Genomic DNA, 24,321 nt, shown 5'->3' with positions numbered 1-24,321 from the left:
GATTAAAATGAGATTATTAAAAATAATAAATAATTAGTATTTATTTACAGATAAAATAATGAACAAAAAGTTACATAATCATATTATCTTATAATATAAAAAATGCAGCTGTATTCCTTAAAAATGTATTTTATTCAATGGAATGATAGATTATAAGGTAACAATGAGTAAAAGCTCAAGCAAGCAAGATTTAGTATAATGTATAACAAACAAAACTGAAAAATGTATCTAAAAATTAATGTGGAAACAACATTTTGAATATATACTGGTGGGAGCTTAGGATGAAATTCCTTGGAGTACATTATGTAAGAGATTTCCTATACTACTACAAATTTAAAACAAAACAAAAAGTTGAAATATTTAACAATTCTATAGAATTCTAATTTCTAGCTTAGAATAATTAGAAATAATCATAATAATACTTAAACAATAGTGATGAGCAAAAGTCATAAAAAAGAAACTTTTAGAAACTAAGTTGAAGCAAAAGTTTTCTCATGAAAGCCTATAATTTCACTCATATTAAGAAAAATATGTTGATAAAAAGAATTTTCTCTAAATCAAATTCAATTCGTACCTGTAGACCTTGAAATCAGTAGAGGAGAAAATATTATTCTTGTCTGTCTTCAATTTCCTAAAAATAAAACATATTTTAGCAATAGCATGAGTGTAGGGCATTAAATGTTTGTCAAAATTCCTATCACACATTTAAAGCAGGCAGAATTCATTATAAAAAAAAACATCTTTAGAATCACAAATTGCCAAATTTTTTTTCAAAATCCAATTCTTGCTTTTAAAAGGTTATAAAATTGGGAATTAAATTTTTTACTATTTGCTATACGTTTTTCTATTGAATGAGCACAATTCATTTTGAAAAGTTTATAAGTGCAATTTTCACTGAAAAAGATTTTAAAAAGCAAAATAAAAAATGTTACCATTATTTGAATACGTGAAATAAATGCCTCCCTAAGAGAAGTATTTGAAAAATTTAGTAAAGCATATTTGGTACAAGTTACATAATACATAAATATTGGGATAAAAAACATCCTAAAAATCAAGCTTCCTTTAAATGTAGAAATAATTTCTATAATTTACTATGGTTTGAGGATTTGCGTGCCACTATTAATAAGCATAATGTTTAGGAAAAGAAGTACAGCTTATAGTCATTCAGCATATTGAAGAATCCAACTTCTTTTAGATCAGAAGTTTTTTTTAAAAAATATTTAGGTTGTGTACAAAAAAAATTAGTAAAAGTGCTAAGATAAGTAAATTAAAAGCACGAAGAACAATTTTTCCCATACTTTTATTCTTTAACACTTTTAACTCAGCCATTCAGCATATAGAAGAATCCAACTGCTTTTAGATCACAAGTTTTTATTCATACTTTTATTAATGCACGAACTATTTTTTCCCCATGCTTTTATAATGCATACTTTTGTTCTTTAACACTTTTAGAGAAGAATCTCCTCCAAATAGAAGTGGTAGGTACAACTATTAATGAAACAAGAATTATAATAAATACAAAGCAGTGGTTGACTGTACCCCACAAAGCTTTTTATTTCTGGGGAAGAAAAACATTAAGTAAAAGCAGATAAAAAAATACACAAAATAATAAAAATAAAAATTTGTGCTCAAGATTTCAAGTCCAAAAAAGACTCTATTAATTTATACCACATTATTTCAATCACATACTAAATTATTGGTCTGTCATTCAATGCCAAACTACTTACAGAGCAAAGTATTTTGCCTACTTTAAGAAATTCATGGTTTCATAGTTAAAATTTATAAAACTAAATTTTTATCTGAAAGCATTCTCAGACATTAAAAAACCTCATAAAAAATTTTACTTCAGGGAGGGGTCAGTGAAATAACATTTGGTGACATATTAAAAATAATGAATGAAATTTTATTTTATAAACCAATAAAAATTCAGCTGCGGTTAGTCATTTCAAAACAACATTAATTTAACTGCAGAGTTTATTCAGAATACTTTCTTTTTATTGTATGATTAAGAATAAAAATATTTTTATTATTTCCAGTATGGAATACCTCAAAATACAAACAATGCCAGCAAACATCAACAACAGAGTTCCTCTACCATCTTCATATTTGAGCTCTACTTCATAAGAGAACAAGTGAGGGGGGGGGGCTGAATTATAACTGTTGCTAAGTAAAATAATGAATATTACTTTTTGAAGAAGTTCAGTTTTTAAAATAATAGAGGTTTAAGGAGTTTGTGGACCACAAATGTCGTTAAAGAAATCATACTGAATCCTACTCTATTAAAATAAGTTTTGTAGGAACAAGTCCCAAATTTGAACTAAAAGACTTTTAAAAATATGAAGTTTAAAAATTGCTGAAAAATATAAGTTATAGTAAACTGTATAACGAGCAGTTTCCTACAAACTGTAAATCTCTTTGTTTTCAGCATAGGGTGTTCGACTAGTTTAAATTGTGCTCAAAAGTAGGGTCAGTGGAATCCAATTTGCATTTCCCACACTCCTTTAATGCAAAATTGTTATGAATAAATGTTTGACAAACAATATTTTCTGTATCTAATTATAAAGTTATGAATTATGTCATAATTTTGACCATTCATGTGTAAATAAAGGTGAATACTGCATCACTTCTTTTGGGGCACCTACTTTCTAAAATATCTTAACTCTTTAATAAAAAAACATTTTCCTGAACTATGAATTCTATCTCTTAGATCAATACAACATGTGAGACCCTATTATCTTCAGGTGTTTTCTAAGAAAATTAAAAAAGTATTTTGGTAAAAATTGGACATATCAATGAAACTTAAGTCTCATATTTCTTGAAATAATAAAATATTTGAAATAAATGTCACTCATGAAGGATAGAAAATCAAAATCACACACACAGCATCAAAAATAATTCACATATTTTTTACTTTTTGTAATAGCGTACATATAATTTTGTTTCTATTGAACAAAAATTAATTATAAAATCAGTATATCTAAGAATGAGTGTAAAACTAAAACAAAACTCACTCATAAATATTTATGAAAGTGTTACCATGTGATAAAGCTCCAGAATGCAAATCTAGTATGGATGCACCACCAGAAGAACCACCAAATGCTAAACCTTTCTTACACAACCTGCAAAAAAAGAATTTAACTTCAATTTTGTTGCAATTTTTTTTTTGTCCATCCCCAGGGATCTATACACAATTCCATTAATCTGTTTCATAAACATTGTTATGGGTTATTTTCTCAATATCATTAATGTTACGCAATATTTTGCATTAAAATGTTTATTTTCATTATGTAAGGGTATGTTTTGCTTAAAATACTCACAAGGACAAAAAAACAATATTCACCAGACACATTTTGTGCTTAAAATATATTCTTAAATAAATAAAATAAAGGTTAAATGTCATTATTGTTCCATGCCCCCAACACATATTTCTGAAAGTAGTTTACTGTATTATGAAAGTGTTACAGAGACAAATGCATACATATTCTGATATAGTATGACTATCTATTTGAATATGCATCATCAAAATTTTTGAATTGGAAGTTTACTTCGCCTTTTTGCATTCTTTTTTCCTCTTATTAAGAATTGCATAGACTATTTATTATAGAATATTTGCACAGTTATTTAAACCTTTCACACTGCATGGACACCTATGGGGACATTCAAAAGCCACCACTTTGAAATTAAAAATTATTGTATCTTAATATTTTGTTACCACATTGTTTTATGATTACTAGCTGTTATATAGTAATATTGAATTATATATTTTAAACAAATTAGTGCTTACATTAATTTCAATAATATTTAAAAGTATTCGAAGGCAAAAAGATTAAGTTATAATTTCAACAACATTAATGCTTAAATTTTGAAATTTTAATTTTACTTTGTCAATTTTTCTTTAAAAAATGTGAGTATAAATAAGAATGTGGTTACTTAAAAAAAATCTTTACACAATATAGAAAGCTGCAACTTCAGTTTCTATTACTTGTTGATATTTCTTAATTTTAGAATAATTATATATGTGATAATGTGATAAGAAGAAGATGAGGAATAAAATTTCTACCTTCTACCCAAGTAAGTAGTTAGGTAAAATTTTACTGGCCTGTTTTGATGAAAAGTTTTATTGGTTGTATGCACACGATAAACAAAAATTAAATATATCTCATTTAAAAAATGCCCCCCAAGGCTAATTTCCATTCTTTTTTAAACCATCAACAATTTAGATGAAAACTGCAAATTATATTTTAAAAAGCAAAACATCCAATATCTATTATGTTTTTTTTTAAAAAATTATTATAGAGCAAATGGTGTTTTTCAGTTTATTGTTCCGGTACATTTTAAAATAACAAGAGTTTTAGATTTAAAATATTGTGCATTTGCTTACAAAATGTGCGATTGTGCACATTTTAAATTAAAAAATATAATAAAATATAAGTCATACAAAGATGCTTTTGCAATAAAAAAGTAAAATTTGTATAAATTTTTTAAATATTTCTTTAAAATTTAAGATATATACTCTATTTTTAAAGGAAATATTCCTTACATTTTCATTTAAACATTATTTAAAATGCTTTCCCTTATTCACTTATTAATTATTGATTCATAGATACAAAAATTAAATATTTTCTTCATAGGTTCTTAAAGCATTTAAGTGATAGGACAGTAATTACTTTTTTTCATGTAATTACAACTTAAAACTGTCACAAAATTTTTATTTTTAAATTTTTTGTATTGCTGGTCATTGATTTGCGTATTTAAAATCTTAATGTAAAAACGTAAAGTTAATTAAGAGATGAATTTTTCCTAACACTAGTGGGCTGCGCCCCCTGCTCGCTAGCACTCGCCAACCCCCGAAAATTGCTACGCAATCTTATATGGTTTGCTTCGCAAAACAAGCTCGCTTCCCTCGCTAACTTACGTATGAAAATTAAGAATTGAAATTGAAAGAATTGAAAACAGGAAAACTAAGAATTGAAAACAATCATTCAAATCCATATAACAACTTTTTTTAAAAAACAATTACATCTTTTTAGTAAATACTAAGTCATTAAAATAGATTTGAATTCAAATAAATGACATGTAATTCGTTAAACCTAATAGAAATGTGCTATAGTATAAAATCTGAAGATAAAATTTCTAAAACTGATATCTCTTTAAAAAGGTTAAAATTTTGGCTATAATTAAGTCAATTAATAATTGAAATAAGTGAATTGCAATGGAAAAACCTGCATAAACAAGTAAATTCTAGTAAAACAAATAAATTCGTGATATAAATAAAAAATCGTCAAATAAATTCGTAATATATAAATTCGTGAAAAAAAGTGCTTTTGACAAAATACTAAAATAGAGATCTATCGACAAAGACTACTCACTTCTGCCTAGCTTATGCTCTCTCTGGTTATTTCAGTTTCCGTTTTTAAAAGCGCTATATGTTGAGCCATTTCATCTAGATTTGGCATGTGACATTTTTAGCGGCAATAATTGGTCGATTTTCAAGCGTTGCCATTCAGGGAGTTGTAATGATGCTTTTTTTTGTCGCCGTGTAAGAGAAATATATATATAGATTTTGAGAAAATCACCCTCAAGCATTTCTTGTAAACTTATTGAACACATAACTTTAAACAAGCTTAAAACATTAACATTTAGACAAAACTGATTGTTAGATAAGTTGAGTTATAACAGTAAACCAAAGAATTTAAAAATCTTAATTGAAATACAATACATTAATTAACATAATACAATAATTTGATAAGTCGAATTATAATCAGTCAAATTTATTAAAGCATTAAAATATGAAAGTAGTTCCGCAAAGGCAGTTTTTTTTCCTGGTTAGATGTTCCAACTTCACAAGCTACATAGGTCATAAAATTTCAAGAAATTTTATTGGTTATTGCAATACCGGTGGCATATTTTTTTTTATGGATCTTGTGATACTATCTTTTAAATCTTATGTTTAGATAGAAATGTTTCTTAGATTTAATTCTTTTACAAAAAAGAAAACCTTTTTTTTTTCAGTGAAACCTGGTAAGCTAAAAGAAAAAGTGTTCCAATATATTTGCAATTTAAATTGCATAGTTTCATTGTTCAAATTTTGAAGTGCCCATTAAAAAAATTCAAACTTTTGTTTAAACAGGGAAAGGATTTTTTCCTTAAGAAATATATTTTTAGACAAATATTGCTTTGATTTAAAATCTTGAAGTATGAGTCTTAATATTTTTCCATTTCCCAGGAATTCTAAGATTTAATTTTAATCCCTTCACAATCCATCTTTAGTAGGTGACACTTTTGTTAAAACATAAGATGTTCTTCCATTATTATTTCAGTGTCTATTAGAATGTCCACATTAAACCGTTCTTTTCAATATAGCAACCGAAAATCAATCAATTGAAAAAGAATTCCAAAGGAACTATTCAAACCATTATTTCATTTATTACCTTACAATGAATGTAAGCACTTTGACAAAGGAAGAGTGATATGACCCCCTAAATTCTTGAAATTTAGAGAAAAAAATTTAGTGAAACATAGATTGCTTCACACATTGATAATCTAAAGAGTATGTTACCTTGTGATGGGGAAATCGGTCCTGTAAGTACTTAATAGATTAAAAAAGCTTTCATAATCAGTGTAACTATTTTATTTCAAAGGATAGAATACATTTATCGAATCTACTCTTCATGGTTGAAAATTGATTGTTCTCTTTTTGTGAAATGTCAGTCTCTTTGCACGGTTTATCTTGAAAATGCCTTATTCATCAAAAATGACTCCCCAAAACAGCAAGTTATTTTTAAAGAGTGTTTCACCCAAGAAGCATTATTTTAAAGGATAATTTTACATTTATATTACTATAGAAAGTAAAGTTGCATTGTTACTAAATTTTCTGTTAGTTACTAATTCTGAATGTTAAAATTAATGGTATTTTTATCCATTTAAAATATCACAACCTCAGGTCATAAGGTCGGTTTTTGCCCAAAACTTGAAGCTCATTATATCGAGCATTGACTATATAATAGAAATTTTTTTTATTTAGAGTCAAATTAATTTATAATCTGTACCGATCAACCAAGTATTAGCAATCAAATGAAATGCAAAATATATAAATTTAAAAAAAATTTAAAAACAACTTACCTTATGCTAATAATGAAGAGAAATACTGTGCAATTTTTATTTTATTTATTATTTTTTTGTAATTAAACTTCCGGCTGATTTAAGATAGAATGCAGTTACAATTGAGAAGAATAAGCATGCAGTTACATGGGCAAAAATAAGCTCTAATAGCAACATCTTCAGTTAATTAATGCAAATAAAAACCACAATTTCTTATAAACATGCTTTAAATGGTTGTGAGATTCATTTGTATAAGAGAGATGTCACATTATTATTTCTTTCTACTGATTGCAATCTTCAAACTAAAAAGTTGTTTTAAAATTTTTAAAAGGATATAAAATTTTCCCAAAAAGTCAATTATTTTTTTGACAGCTTCAATAAAATAACAATCAAAAAGTTTATGATACAATGCAAAATACAAGTTAGTCTCATAATAGTATTCTATGTAGGATTTTTCAGATTTATAAAAATATTGATTAATTAATAGGAGAGAAATTGGTTTTCAGTAAAATGAGAATAAATTTTTTTCAAAGAATAATGAAAATCTATTACAAATTTGTAGTAGCCTTTTCATTTCAAGAAACCAAAAACTATTCACATTGTTTAAAATTCAATTAATTTTTTAAAATTCAATTCATATTTAAAGAAAAAATACAATAATGTAATTAATCCTTTATAAAAACATGAAAAAAGAAATCCAGAAAATAAAAATATCAAAAGTGAAACGCTTGTGCAACAAATGATGAGATAAGTTGAATTAGGCTACTGTAAACTCACCTTAAGAGATGAGCAGATTCCTCGGGTGTAACAACAACGTCTGTTACTAATCTTCCACAACTCTTTGGAGCACAACCTGTAATTCATTGCTTCAATTGAATACAATTACAAAAACATTATTGGCACAAAATTTGAAAAGATTAAATAAGAATAATCATTAAAAAAGAAGTATATGAATACACACAATAGTTGGTTGATATAACAATTCATGTATTGTCCAAACAGTACCAAACATGATACCAATGTACAGTGAATGTACAAAAATAAGCCAAATAAATTCATAACTGAACATACTTTATGTATTTTGACAAAAACGTATGATCATAAAAATTATTTTCAAAATGAAAAAGAGTAACACTTGCTTTATTTTCTTTGAATATGGAATCCATTAATATTTTGTGAAAAAGTCATCTCCAAAACCAATACAATATTTGAGCAAAAACCATTATACTAATATGAAATTTTATAAAATTTTTCATTGAATCCCTTTTCCAGAAGACGAGCAGATTTTGATTAACCCTGGGTAAAATTGTGCAGAAATTTACCTGCTATGAACTACTCTTCCTTTGACTAACATGCAGAAGCAGTTTTTTGTAGCAGGAAAGCTTGCAGCTAAGAGTTTGGAAAAACTCGAGACTAACGTTAAGAGAGTTAATAAAATATTAAAATCTTGTTCAGCATATGGAAAGGTTTTTCAGAGTTTTAACTTTTTTTTTCTTCAATATTTGGTAAACCACAGTATTTTGACTTCATGGCTGGGCTGTAGAGAGAGAATCTCAAGGAAAATTTTTCATCTTTAAATTTTCAATTAAAATAATATTTTTTAAATTCAAGTTTTAAAGTAAAAGGAAAAAAAATATAACTCATAAAGATGATTCTGTATTAATCAAAGTTGACATTGCTAAAAAACCATCAGTTTACATCTCAAAATTTATGTTACCTTAGGTTTAATTTCAACAAAATACTGCATGAAAAATAAACTTAAAAAAAAAATCATAATGAAAAAAATGCTAACGTAATCCAACAGGACAGTTCACTAACACAATTGCGAATCATTATTATTTATCTCTTGAAAGATATTTATCTCAAATATTTTGTTTTGTATTGTTTTTATTGTATTGTATTGTTTTTTTCAGTAGTTTGGATTAGCACAAATAAGTCGTTGAAAAGTTTCTTTTTCTTTTAAAAAAAAGATAACTTCTCTTTAAGTCAGCAAAATAATTAAAAAAAAATAATAATCAAATTTTTTTTAATTAGACCATACACCTTAAAAAGCAATAAAAATAAATTTGATGAATAAAACTATCTTCAAATGGTTTCTTTTTATGGTAGGAAAGCCAGGGATAATACCAAAAGTCTAATAATGACTTAAAATAAAAAGGCCAATAATGGTTTTATATAAAAGAGTTTTTGTTTCCTTTTTCACTCATTTTGATTGTAGAAAATTCCTCAATCAATTAAGACAACTACTAGCTGTGGCAGTACATTATTTTATCTCACGATCTAATTTGCTCACAGTTGTCATTTAAAACAAGGTAATTAAAGCCATTAACATGTTCAAACGTGTGATATGTAATGTGTAAGAAGTTAAGATTACACATACATGTAATAGGATTCTTTCAGCTCCTAATACTTTCATTAATAAACTATTACTTTAATGAAATTTTGCTTTGTTGCATTGTAAAATTAAGACATAAATAATACAAGCAAAAGATTAAGTATTTTTTAAACGTTAATTAATGTAACACTGATTTAAAAAGTTAACCCGTTTTGCAAATGAACTGAACTTTTATAATAAAATTACCTGAAAGAAATTTATTTAATTTAATTATTCCTACATTTGACAAACTATTATGCAGTGGTTAACAAAGAAGTTGGATAAATGAATCATGTAACAGATTTTAAGACCACTTTCCTTGTTTTTAATAGATCTTGTATTAGATGCCTGTTTACTTGCATAGTGGTCTGATACTTTAAGAAAGGCTACAGTTTTAAATGGAACAATTGTGTTGTATGATAAATTTTGGTTGTCCACATTGTAATTTTAAAATTTTCTGCATAATTGGAAAAATGTGTTTTAATTTTATCATTAAGATATTTGGGTTGGTCATTTTCTTTTTTATAACATTTGTATTTTTGTAGTTTGATGTAAATTTACTAAAAAACAAACAGGAGTACTTTCCTTATCTTCTTATCGATAAATGGTAGGCATAAGTACTACTGAAAAATATGAAGTATATGAACGTAGAGCTCTAGTAGCACATATTGTTTTATATCTACAACAAGACAGATGTGTCTAAAATTTAGAGATAGTGACAAAATAAAAATATTATTTTTCTTGTTATTTAGATTTTTCTTGTGTTTTTGGCTTTTGAATTAATATTAAAGTAATTGAAGCTAAATAACATCCATTTTAAATGTAATGCTTTCTAAAAATCTTTAACAATTTCTTTTTTTGTGTGTGATAAATGTTAAACATTATTTTTGGAAATGCTGACATTAATGATAATAAATGTTCTTGATTAATTAATTTTTAAAAGATGAAACCATATAACATCCCATATTATTATTATTATTAAAAAAAAAAAAAAAAAAAGCAATTATTTTCANAAAAAAAAAAAAAAAAAAAAAAAAAAAAAAAAAAAACAGTTTTAAAGCATAATGTTCAAAATTCAAAAAGTCAATATTCAAAAAGTTTTTTTTAAATAATGACTGATGAAAATAACATACAAATATTACAATTAAATAATATTGAAAAAGACAATGTTTTTCATTGCACAAGATCATAGTGAGGGTGTGATTTAGGGATTGAATGTCCTTCAAAATTAAAGTCAATAAATTAAAGATTTATTATTGATATATAAAATGAAATAACCTAATTTTTAAAAAAAAATTTAATGCAATTCTACAGACGTTTTATCTATTTTGAAATGGAATGGTAATTTTTATAAAGATGAGAATCATAAAAAAAAATATGAAAAATGGTTCTTTTACTTAAAAGTTTTTCCAGAGGAGGAGAAGTTATTTATTTGAAGCCCTCTCCCTAGCTATAAACCTGTCACTTTGAGATAAAAGGTTAAAAAAAAAATGAATCTGCAAGAACAAACCTTTGAATTTAGAAATGTCTTCTAAATATTCTTTCGAACAAGGCACTTCAATGGACTTAAATACCAACGATTCTTTCTGTTTGGCAAACACATGGGGATCCCCTTTGTCTGAGGAATAGTAAATGACAAAAATCAACAAAGCAGAAAGTACCACTCGGGTTAAAATCCTTTTCCAGGGAATTTGGAAATTTTGACCACCTTCATCCCTGAAAGAGAGAATTAAGATAAGCTAATCATTTACATAAATATTCAGTTTAAAAATTGATACCTGAATAACCCTTCAAGAGTAATAAAATAGAGAAGTGATTATGAGAAATAAGCAAATGTTTTTAACTATTATACAACACAGACTAAAATTTCTTTGTTGACAGACTATTTCTCCTACTTAAAAAAAAACTCCATCATTTGATTTCATTACTTAAAATATCTATTCCTTTTAAAAGAGGAATTAATTCTTCACAACAGAGAATAAAAAAATCTTTCTTAAAAAAAAAAAAAAAGAAATGAAAATTTAAATTAATGAAAAGATAAATGAAAGTGAAAAAAGACTCCTCTGGATGAAGCTCACATTTCTCAAAAGTACACTTTAACTATGTCACCTATTGCTCTGCTAGAATGCAGTAACATTTTATATGAGTTCACACCTTCTGTTCTGACCCAATTAGATGACCTTTTCAATAGCACTCTAGTAATTAAGTAATTTTGCTCAGATTTAAAGATAAACAAAAAGAACAATTTGTAAAAGTTTTTGCAAAAATTTTTATAACAAAAGAAGTATCAAAGTTATCAAGGTTTTGCATATAGCTCAATATTTCTCATTATGTGTCCACAGCTTTTAATGGTTGTAACAAAATTATTTCTTTGTTTAAAATGGGTAATAAGAAATCTTTATCAACTTGCAAGGCTAAATTTAAATCAAGACCATAAATTTATGATGCGACTCTTTATAATACAGTTACTGAACTATTAAAATGTGTGCATCTTGACGAGGTATACTCAAGGAAGAATTATGATGACTTAAAACTGTATTTAATAATCCAACGATAAAATATAATAAATAACATGCTAGTAAAAGGTAAACAGAAGAATAGCAGCAAAGATCATTGAATGAAGTCCTTACATACTCTTTTTGGATCAAGAGGGCAGCGCCACTGTTTTGCAACTAAAGACTGTCATCACGTATGATAGAAAGTGATATCGGCAGACACCACAACAATCAAAACCAAAATAATAAATATAATTATAGATGGGGTTTTAAATTCTGAAAATTTCTAATGATATTTTGAAGTGAAATTAAAAAAAAAATATTTGTGAAAATAATTATTAAAAAAATTATAAAGGCTTAATGCATAATAAAAAACAAACTAGTAAATTAAATTACAACATTGAAAAAAAAATTGTAAACAAAGCATGCTTAATTGTTTCATGTTCCATCAATTATTAAAGTTTAAAATATTTTAGTTTCAAACTTACATGGCAACTATGCATAAAATATGTTAATTTTTATGCAAAACAGGGATATTTCAAGTGCCCAAAATGCAAGTGTAGACTATTCTATATTTTATTGGAAGGTTTTAAAAATGCATATTTTAAAATGTTTCTCCTGTTTAAAGGTAATTTTATATTTTCTCTCTAAAAATATAGATTATAATAGCAAATAATGCTTGTATATTGTTAAGAATCGAAAAATAAGGTTGACACATTTTAATAAAGGATAAGTTGTACTGATTCTAAAAATTCAATACTCATTACTACTGCCATTTCAAATGATCTGATCATGTCAATAACTGACATTGTCTTATATAACAAAATAAAACTTGCATGTGATCACATTAATGATAGTTAAATACAAGTAACACTGCATATTTTTTAAAAAATTGAACTAAAAATTTTAAAAATCAAAGCTAAAATATAAGTAACTCATTCTGGGTTGAGTCTTCCGTGACAGACTCTCCACTCTTCTTTTTACTTTTGCGTTGATAAACAGCCATTCCAAAAGTTTTTACACACAAAGATTTCCTAAAAGATAATTTGATATAGAATTTAGAAAAATATTTGAGGAGTAACAAATAATCAATACATGTATTATCTAGAAAAAAATGTAGGGTGTGTCACGTGAATAATGGCGATCGATGTGCATCATGTGACTAAGGGGTCATACATAGAATATGTGCGACTGTCCCTAACAAAACTTAAAATAATCCCATACAATTCTGTTGCAGATAACATATATCTTACATTGGTTTATAAGTGCTTTTAAATTGCATACTTCTTTATGAATCACCCTATATATATACAGTAGGGAACCGATTATCCGGAACGATCGGGACCATCGCTATTCCGGATAACTGATTTTTCCGGTTTTCTGAATCGCTACAAAAAGCCGTTTTTTTATTGTTAAGCCCAACTAAAAAAATATATATATTTGGAAATAATCTTGAAAAAACGAAGTAATACACTAATGATTATTTCCAAAATGATGGTAAGGTAAACATCTTTCAAAAAAGGAAGACAAATCCTAAAATCTTATGAGGAAAAAAACATTTTAAAAAAAAAAATGTCGGGAAAATTTATCGAATTTCATTCCGGTTTTTTGGTTTTCCGGTTTACTGATTTCCGGATAACGGGTTCTGTACTGTANTATATATATAGCATAATAAATAAAAACAAAAAGAGCATGAAGAAAATTAAGAAAAACAATAAGTTTTCTTAATTTTCCGTTACCAAAATTACTTACTAAAAAATTTCTGTGTTAATTTATAATTTTTTTCATGTGCAAATCCATTTCGGGCAAATCAGTGGCATAAGTTATTTACTAAAAAATTTCCTTGTAAATTTTTTCCATGTGCAAATCCATTTCCGCCAAATCCGTGGCTAAAATTATTTACTAAGAAAATTTCTTTGTTAATTTATATAATTTTTCCATGTGCAAATCCATTTCAGGCAAATCCGTGGCTAAAATTATGTGAAAAACAGGCAAGTCATGTTTCTATCTCTTTTCTATGTTATACATATATAAAAAAATTTTTCTTGAATAAATATTTTATTTTCTAAAATTATTTATTGTCAACTTCTTTAGGTTATCCAGTATAATATTACCTTGCGCACATCCATTTTCGGGCCCATCCTTGGCAACTAACAAATCAAACGCACTTCAGTAATGCAGCAAGAACGCACTTTAATACAAAACTCCCCTAGTTACGCTTTTAGCTCAATTTACGATTCTGTTTTCATTTTTTTGCAATCTGGCAATCTCATTACGAAAATATTTTAAATCATTCTTGAAAATTTCCCGTTCATGTAAGTTCATTTGAATTCGCTGCTTGCTTTATAGATTTCATTTCATTTTTTATTATGTTTTTTTTAAATATTTTATTTTCTGTTTTTAGGTGATATATTTTTATTTATTGTGTTCTATTTTATTATTGTTCTGTTTACTTATTGTAATGTTTAAAAAACTATGAAATTATTTTTCTCTTTTGATTAACTTTTTTTATCAGCATTTTTATTATGGAACAGCATTTATTAAAAAGCATTTCTAATAAACATTATTCCTTTATTGTCACTTTTTTCTAAAAGTACAGCAATGTGAGAAAGCGAAATTAGACTTTCTGTTAGACTTTTTTCACTTTTTCTTGAAAACACAGTAATTGAAAAACTGAGATGTTTAGTTTTAAAATTTTCTTTCAAGAATAATGATGGATTTTTATTTTTCCTGTTTACCTTTTGTTTATTTGGGCTTTTTAATGATAGCATGGCATATTATTTTTAGCATTAAAATTTTGTTTTAAGAATTAGGAGGAATTTTTTTTCTCTTTGTTTTTTAGTAATTTTTATGGCTGTTAGTTAGTTTTTTATTTATCTTAAATATTTCACATGGATAAATTATGATTTTTTTTTCTCTATATGTTATATACCAATAATATAATATAATTTTGATTATTTTTCAATAATGACTAAATTTAAATATCCTATATATATACATAGCATAATAAATAAATATAAAAAACACGAAGAAAATTTTAAAAAACAATAAGTTTTATTTATTGCGCATAAGCTGCAAGTAAATAGAACTCATAAAATAAGTTCAAAATGTAGAGAAAACAAGGGAAAAATTACAGAACAATGAAAGAAGGGGATAAAAAAAAAAGAAAAATAATAATAATAATAACAAGAAACCGGAAAGAAAAAAAAATCCGAAAAAAGGACAAAAATTTTAAAAAAATCCAGAAAATAAAATATAAAGAAAAAACAGAATCAAACATTTAATGAAATCGAAAAAGTGAGTAGCGAACTCAAATGAACTTACATGAACAGGAAATGTTTCAAAAATGATTTTAAAAATATTTTCATAACAGGATTGCCAGATTGCAAAAAATAAAAACATAAGCGCAAATTGAGCTAAAAGCGCAACTAGAGGATTTTTGTATTAAAGTGCATTCTTACTGCATTACTGAAGTGCGTTTGATTTGTTAGTTACCATGGATGGGCCCGAAATGGATATGCACAAGGTAATATTATACTGGATAAATTAAAGAAGTTGACAATTAATAATTATAGAAAATAAATATTTATTTAAGAAAAATAAATAAAATAGAAAAGAGAAAGAAACATGAATTGCCTGTTTTGCACATAATTTTAGCCACGGATTTACCCGAAATGGATTTGCACAGGGAAAAATTATATAAATTAACAGAGACATTTCTTAGTAAATAATTTTAGTCACGGATTTACCTGAAATGGATTTGCACATGGAAAAATTATATAAATTAACAAAGAAATTTATTTAGTAAATAATTTTAGCCATGGATTTGCATATGGAAAAATTATATAAATTAACAAAGAAATTTTTTTTAGTAAATAATTTTAACCACCGAATTGCCCAAAATGGATTTTCACATAGAAAAATTATATAATTTAACAAAGAAATTTTTATAGTAAATCATTTTTGCCACGGATTTGCCTGAAAAGGATTTGCACAAGGAAAAATGATATAAATTAACAAAGAAATTTTTTAGTAAATATATCAACAATAATATACGATTAACTCAATAGATTTTATATAGAATTTTATTACTTTAGTTGGGTATCCATTGTTTTTTATCAAATTTTGAAAGAGTTTATTCGTTTTTTGGATAAATAAATATTACTACATATTCTTTTAATTCTATTAATTTCATTAAAAGTGGTATTTAAATATATGTTCCTAGAAACATTAGAATTCCAGGTAATTAGTTTATTTATATTAAAATAAAAACAATTTATTTTACCGTATAAATCAACAAAGCAGATATTTTCTTCTTTTATAATATCCAAATCAAAAAAATTTAAATTAATATTATCATCATGATTCTGAAGCAAGCATTATTTTTATTTTTATTATTCTTTTTTTCTCCCCTTCTTTCATTGTTCCGTAATTTTCCCCTTGTTTTCTCTACATTTTGAACTATATATATACATATGCATACATATGAAAAAAAAAAGGATTTTTTATTGATTGAAATGAATTTATATTTCGACAATTTCGACAGACAACTTTTGAAATGTTGTTTATTTTAAGTTGTTTATTAAAGTTTGTTTTAGTCAACTTTAAGTGTAGTAGTGATAACTGAACTATAAAAATATTTTACAGGATTACATGTCGTGCGAGCCGAGCGATCGAAATTCAGAAAGTATTTCAATTGTTACATTGAAGCAAGGTGTTGAACCAGAATCCTTTAAATCATTCTTTCAGAATTGGAATCCCTCTATGTGGGAGGTATACCATTAAGTATTGATAATTTTGATTTAAAACTGTTTTAATTATCTACTTTGAAGATTTTGAAAATTATTTAAATTTAAGTATCTACGATTATAACTAATTATATGTATCTTAATAACGTTTCATTTTATGTGAATACTCAAAATATGTTTAAGTGTTTTAAAAATGCTTAGTTTCATGTATGTGAAATTTTTGTTGCTCTATTTTAAACAGTATACATGTTGTAGGGGCCCTGAATAAGCCCCTTTTCTAAAATGTATTATTCAGAACTGTATAGCTACATTTTGATTCATAGCATAAGTCTATAGCATAGTAAGGATCCTTAACTTTTTGATTCCATTTTCAAAGAAAGTTGATTCCATTTTCAAAGAAAGTAAAGTTTAATGAAATATTTTGTGATTCCCATTTATTGAGCTAGTCATTGCAGGGGTCTGTTTAGAAGAAATTTGGGTCCGTTAACGGACCCTTCACAAAATATCTTTTCATAAAAACGCACCCTTCACAAAATATCTTTTCATAAAAACGGACCCTTCACAAAATATTTTAACTTCAAAACGAACCCTTCACAAAATGATTTTCTTTTAATCGGACCCTTCACAAATTTGTTTATCTTTATTGTTTTGTTAATGGAATAAACCCTTCCCTGGGGAAGGAAAAAAAGAAAGACAGATGTAAACGAACTGAGTTTTGTCTTCGGCAGACGCTTCTTCCTTTATTCGTCCGAAATGAATATTCTGTGTTTAGCAGTATAGGCTAAATATCAAATATTTGTATGTTGCATCTCTAATTTAGTAGCAGCAATTGCTGTTTTTTTTTAATTTTAATTTTTTTAATTATAATTTTACAGTGTTGAGCACGATATTGTATGTCTTAACAATTTAAAAACTCCTTTAAACAGTTTTTTGCAATAACAGGATTCTATTTGCACACATTCACAAAAGCAGGACCCTGGTTTAAAGAATGTGACTTTATTTTATATTCACAAATTATGAGTCATTTTTTCACAATTTTACAAAAACGGACCCTTCACAAAATGTCTGGACAGACCCATGATAATATTTCAAGTTATGTTTAATGTGAAGTCATGACTAGAAATTAGTGCTTACAATTTAAAAACTCCTTGAAAAAGGTTTTTTTCAATAATGNTTATATTAATTTAAAATAAGTTCATTTCACTGGAAAAAAGAGAATAATCACAAATTTTCCAATCAATAATGTTTTAAACTACTAAAATGATATATTATTACATTATCATTTAATTATGGAATAATAATTTTGTTAATTTTTTTGTAATTATTTATATTTATAGTATATATTTCAATTTTAGGAATAATTTTTATCAAAAATGTGTTTTTGTCCTCTCATCTTGGAAAATATAGGTTTTTGCCAATTTGCTTGGCAAAAACCTGTTTTTGCCAGGACGGTTTTTACCGGTATTTACCATGGTTTTTCCCACCTGTGGCAAAATCTTGCCAACCCTGTTAAAATCATTTATAAGTATACTGCAAAAAGAGGTCAATTCAAATTTTTGTAACAGCTGATCGTTTTTATATAACATTTGTATCATTTTTTATATTAAGATTTGTCTATCATATAAAAATGTGATCCCAACTTACCGTCCAAAATTTTAAGGTAGTAAAATTTAATTAATAATTTTTTCCATTATAATATTATTCAAAAGTTCTCAAAATTTAGAAACCAATCGGATAGAATAGATAAGATACTTTAATCACTTTTTTACACTTTATAAATGGCCCCTCAATTCAACTTATCAAATATTTGCAATTTTATAATTGTCAACTAAATATTTTACTTGAAAGTGGTTTAAAAAAAAGAGGCAGAATTTGGCAGATTTACAGAAAATTATTTATCTGATTTATCAATATTATATGTCAGAGGAATGAAAGAAAATTTAAAATTGATGATGATTCATAAACCTTCCTGAATTCACATGGAAAAACTTAATTAGTGTATGATCCCCAACTTCAAAAAGAGTCCACTAATGATTCGTTCTGCAGTTAAAAAAGGAGCACAAAGTTTGTATTTTAAAAACTTCCTTAAATTAATTTTTCAAAAAGAGGGCTCAAGTTTGACTTAACTTGGTAGTTATTAGAAGTAGAAGAAAAATTCAGCCATTAAATATAAATATAATCATACTATAATTGATTTTGTTGTTGTTACATACGGCTTTATTTTATTTAGAGTAATAAGAAATATTTTGATGCAGTTACTTATGATTTATAGGTATCTTTTTTTTCCCTCAGAACCTTTTCATTTGGTAAATCTTATTATGCATTGATCTAATAAAGTAATTTTAAATGTTCAATTTTTACATCCCTTTACTAGGGATACTTCCATACCAGTACCTGTTTGCACCACACAAAATGGTCCTATTACTCATGCATTTTATTATTTATTTTAAATAAAAGGAAATCACCGTTTTCTCGCATTTTCAACAGTTACGGATTTCGTTTTCCATGTGGATTTTAAAATTCCATTATTTCTCATCTGATATTATTCAGGCACTTCCAATTAAAATTGCATATATTCAACTAATCACTTTTTGAAATGTTTAAAATATGATAATAGTATCGGAAATCCATGTGGTATTTCGATTTTTTTTCAGCAGTTAACAATATTGATCCTAAAATCTCTTTTAAAGATTCAAATATATTTCAGACAATATAAAAAATTAGAATGTGCATTAGAGTATTTACTTTTTGAAGCAAAGATTCTATCGTTTTTTTTATTGTTTCGTAGTTATTATTGCTCTTCGCAAAGCTTTTACAGTTCAATATTTTTAATACATTATTTATTCCAACGAGAAAGTCTTTTTATGAAGAGACCGATTTGTGTGATTTCGTTGTTGATACTACTTTCGGTCCAGTTATTGCGACAGTTTTCATGATTTTGAATTTTGTTTTTTAATGTGATGACGATTTGCAAAATACGAGCTCGCATGTTTTTTCCCATTCAAATGCGAAAATATAACCCACATTAAAATATTTTTTTTTTCAGGTGTAGAAGGAAAAAAATCTATACATTTAAAATTGAAGAAATTATATCGAATTTGATACTGTACATGTGAGCTTTTTTTGTTAACACAAATTGCTTCTGTTACTTTAAATTAGTTACTATTAAAAACGTCACGCAGAAAGACAATGGTAGAAAGATTTGTTGAAAAAAATCTGCCCCAGGGACAATGCCCAATTACTGTTAAACTTTGTCACAAACAATGGGGAAGAAGCTTGTATGAAATCAAAATAAAAGATAGTGGAAAGAAAACATTATTAGTCACTTCGGGAAAATGTACTAACACATAGGCATTAAAGTTGGTGCAACCTGGAATTGATACGGAAATAATGTGTAAAATCAAACAATAATTCACAACAAAATAAATTGAGAATCTTAAAGTATAGGGGATGGAAGAATTTGCAACAGTTTACATCTTGCATCCATACAGAGAGTTTTGACAATTTTCTATCAACAGAAGAAAACTGATAAAAAAAAAAGGTATATACATACTGTTTGTTTTTTGAAATCCTCCAATATAATGAATATCTTTCAAAATATAAAGAAAAATATGAAAAAGAAACTAAAGCAACCGATAAATATTAGAACTTCTATACATCAAGCACTCTACCTTAAAGGTTTCCCTAATAAAAATAACAACAGATATTAAATCTGAAAAAAGAAACGACTTTTTAGGGAATTTTACGAGAATTAGATAAATTTTGAATGCACAATTTCTCTGTTTTAAAAGAAAAATAAAACTTCTCTCCGAAAATGAAACATATGAGTCTGCTTATCGCTTATAGCTCTGCGTTTCAATAGGTAAGACTTAATTTAGCCTATCAAGATTTATATGAGCTCTAAGGCTCTTCTTCGAATTCAACAAGCTTCCACCGAGTCCAACAAGAAACTCAAATTTTTTGTTCTTTTGTTTAAATTGGCTGGGTTGATATCAATGTAAGTATCAAAAATATTGATTAAACTTAAGCTTATGGTTATAGCTTGCATAGTACAAAATTATTTTCAGGCTTCTATTTATTAAGTTTTCACATTTAGTTCTATCAGAACCGTCCCGCAGTGGGCTGATCGTTAAGACACGGTTCCCAGCAGATCACCGATGTCAAGCATCACTGGCTGCGGTCAGTGTGCGGGTGGGTGACCACTTGGATCAGCCTGCGTAGGGACCGAGGGTGTGCGGTATTGGTCCTCGTTAAACTGTTCTACTGTAAAGTGCTCGACTTCGCGTGCAGGTCGTCGGGATACCGAAGCGGGGGTGCCATCCCCTCCGCAGAGGATCAAAATTGTGATGGCATGTCTTCGGATCATCCTCAGGGATGCTTCCCAGACATTGTGCAGCTCTAGTGCGACGTAAATGAACAACAACAACTATCAGAACCAATGGTAGAGTAGCACGCTTGTTTATCAACAGCAAATATGAAGCAAAATTTCCCTAAGGAAAAGACAGAAGAACTTGAATAAACGACCCAGAACAGAACATTGGTAAATCATTCGGAAACAGAACGAACATTTCAAGAACTATTTCTTAATGAACAATCCTTTCAACCAATAACTTCTGATTTCGTGATCGCATATCATTAAAGATGTGTGTATTAAGATGAAATACATTTTCTTTTTCTTTTCAATTCATTATAAATTAAAAGGAAGTTATTTAAGTCCACATTGCTTACTTCATTCCACAAAATAAATGTGATTTTAAAACGTGCGGAACTGTAATAGTCTTAGAATATTCTAGTTTTTTAATAGAATAGTACAGTGTTTCCCAAACTTATGACTTTTGTGTACCCTTTCTAAATTTTTCGTAACGCTGTGTACCATTAATACAAAATGAATGCATTTTTTACTGTAAAAAATTGCCCAAAAGTTTAAAATCACAACTGGCTGTTGATATCCCTAATTATTAACTGTTAACTCTGCAAAAAATAGCCAATAGAAAAATACGTAATCTTAAATTTTCATGACTAGCTTTGTTTTTAAATAAAATTTTGGGAAATTTTCGTTTGTTGCCAGATATTTCGCATAAGAACGCGTACCCCCGCTAAACTGTTCTCGTACCCCTGGGGGTACGCGTACCACACTTTGGGAAACACTGGAATAGTATATAATCTGTATCTATATGATTCGGAAAACAACAATAAATAATCATCCAAATTACTTGAAATAGTATCATTTGTGTTGATTATTAATAAGTTTTTTTCATTTCCTTAGTAAGCATTTTTTCAATTTTGAATGAATAATTTGAACTAGAATTCAACTATTCTGTTTTTAAGTTATATGTTAAAATTCCTTTCGGGATCTTACAATTATAAAATTTTATTGTATGGTTTGTCATCTTATAAAGTAATGAAGGGATATTTTATGATATTCCATTTGAGAATAAAATTTTCAAACAAAGAACATTGTATTTTGGAATTCCCTGGATTTATAAAGCAGGTAAGTGTTATGATTTATATAATAAAAAACTTACTTGCAATTTTTTTTTTCTGATTTGATGATAGTTCTCTACAGAATGGTTTTCAACGTCTGATTAGGAACTTTAAGATTAAAATAAAAAAATAAAAGAGCAATAAGAAATTTCTTTATTTCAATCTGTGGAACTTTTAGAATCGTTCTTTTTAATCGTAAGCACTATTTATTACCCATAGGCAAAATGGGTCTTGATTTGGATTTGATGGCGTCCGCACTTTTCAACTGTGTTCAAGAGTAATAATAAACAGTGCGCATGCATTGCTACAAAAACCGCTGCTGTTTTTCTTTTTATTTTCACTAGCAGGCATCTTTAATGTATTTATATAACAATTTAAAGTTTTTTTATATTCTTTTATTATTGACGTATTACTGACTTGACGGTGATTTTAATATAAATGCAGAAGAAGGAAAAGTATTTTCTTGAAACACAGACATAGGCAGTGTGACGTTGTATCACTTAATCTCAATTTTCTGTTGGGATCGTGACCTAAAAATTAGGCCGAACCCTGACCCCTCTCCTGTGACGCCTCACTGTCTGTCGACCTTCACGCCTGTGACCTTCGGCAGCCTTTGATGTGAACACATGGAGAATGGTCAGTTATAGTCACAGTTTGTGTATAATTGTGATTTGATTTTTGGCAGTTCATCTGTTCACTTCAAGTCCCTTTTCACCCACGATTCTGTGGCATTTTAGGTATTTTAACTTCTATCTTCAACCTTTTATATAAATATCGCCCATTTTTTTGAGCGGGTACATTGACCAGAGATTCTCGTTCCAGACTCTGTGGAGTAAGGTTGTGTTGTGACCGAGCTCCCTAGCTACAATGTCATCCTATCACAGATTTGGACGTGGAGGCAAAAGGACGGCTGCTAAGCCACTCACCCATCATGCATCACTCGAACACAGCTCCAAGAAGGGCATAGACGCTATGATCGAAGGATATAAGACACTTATGAAATCAAACTATGTAGAACACTCCATAAAGGAAATTAGAATTTTTGCAGAAAGAAGGATGATGTTATTCCCTGAGGACACTGAATTCTTAGAAAATTGGAAAGACTGGGAGACCAAGGCGATTGAGACCCTAGCTAAGACCAGAGATTCTACTAAGACTGAAACCCCCAGACAAACCGAGACTTCCGAGACTTCAGTGGAAAACATGGATACTCAAATCACGGATATAGACGTATCTACTCCAATCATTGAGCCTGAGATACAACCACAGACCACCACTCAGATGGATACAACAGATATTCCCAATCTCTCCGAGAGAAAGATAAAGAAAAGGAAGAAAAAATCCAAGACTAGTGTAAACCAAACAACATCAGCAGACTCAGAGGGCACCAGCCCAAACCCAGGTACAGCTCCCGACATCCCAGTGCCGGCAGAGTGCGAGAAGGAGGCCGAACAAGTTGAACCCACCACTTCTAGCACCAAAATTACGGACTCAACTCCTAATAGAAAAATGAAAACCCTCATCAGAGGTCTTCAAACTGATACAGATTTACTCGAATTGGAGAAAAACCTTAAAGACTTCGGACTTCTCCCGGAAAAAATAGTTCAGCTGCAGCGAAGAAGAGGGGAGGAGCTTAGGCCCCTCCCACTTTTTCTCATCATCCAATGGGATACAGCCAGCAACAGAAACATCTACAACATTAAGACTATCCTAGAAAAGCCAGTACAGATCGAGCGCTTCAGAGGCGGCAGATTCCAGATCCAATGCTTCAAATGTCAGAAATTTGGGCACACTCAAAGAAATTGTACTGCCACAGCTCCTGCCTGCATGAAATGCGCCAGAGAACATTACACGTACGAGTGTACAAAACCACCTACAGAACCAGCGACCTGCATCAATTGTAATGGTGAGCACCCAGCCTGTTTTACAGGCTGCGGTGCAAGACCCAGGAGGATCCCTAAAGTTGAAAGACAACCCAAGAATGTCACTAACTCCGCAACCAGATTCCTCAAAATTTTTCAAGAAATGAAAGAGCTACTCAAGGACGAAGAGCTAGTGAAGCTACTTAGATCTCTACTCCCTGAGACCAAGAATTAGAGCCCACAAGTCTACCACTCAC

General features: G+C 28.0%; 1 protein-coding gene across 1 annotated transcript; it reads right to left on the bottom strand.

The window, feature by feature from the left end:
* Nucleotides 1–574: 574 nt before the first annotated feature.
* LOC107454085 (2-oxoglutarate and iron-dependent oxygenase domain-containing protein 3) lies at nt 575–20,760 on the bottom strand (the record flags this gene model as incomplete). Its single annotated transcript, XM_071177044.1, is given in 6 exon segments — nt 575–631; nt 3,012–3,119; nt 7,879–7,954; nt 10,986–11,191; nt 12,906–13,004; nt 20,272–20,760. Coding segments are annotated over 5 exon segments (518 nt in total), but the record flags the coding sequence as incomplete, so codon positions are not given.
* Between the last annotated feature and the right edge of the window lie 3,561 nt (nt 20,761–24,321).

This window comes from Parasteatoda tepidariorum, chromosome 2 (assembly GCF_043381705.1).
Source record: "Parasteatoda tepidariorum isolate YZ-2023 chromosome 2, CAS_Ptep_4.0, whole genome shotgun sequence".
NCBI classification, from domain to species: Eukaryota; Metazoa; Arthropoda; class Arachnida; order Araneae; family Theridiidae; genus Parasteatoda; species Parasteatoda tepidariorum.
This window is presented reverse-complemented; position numbering and strand designations above follow the sequence as displayed.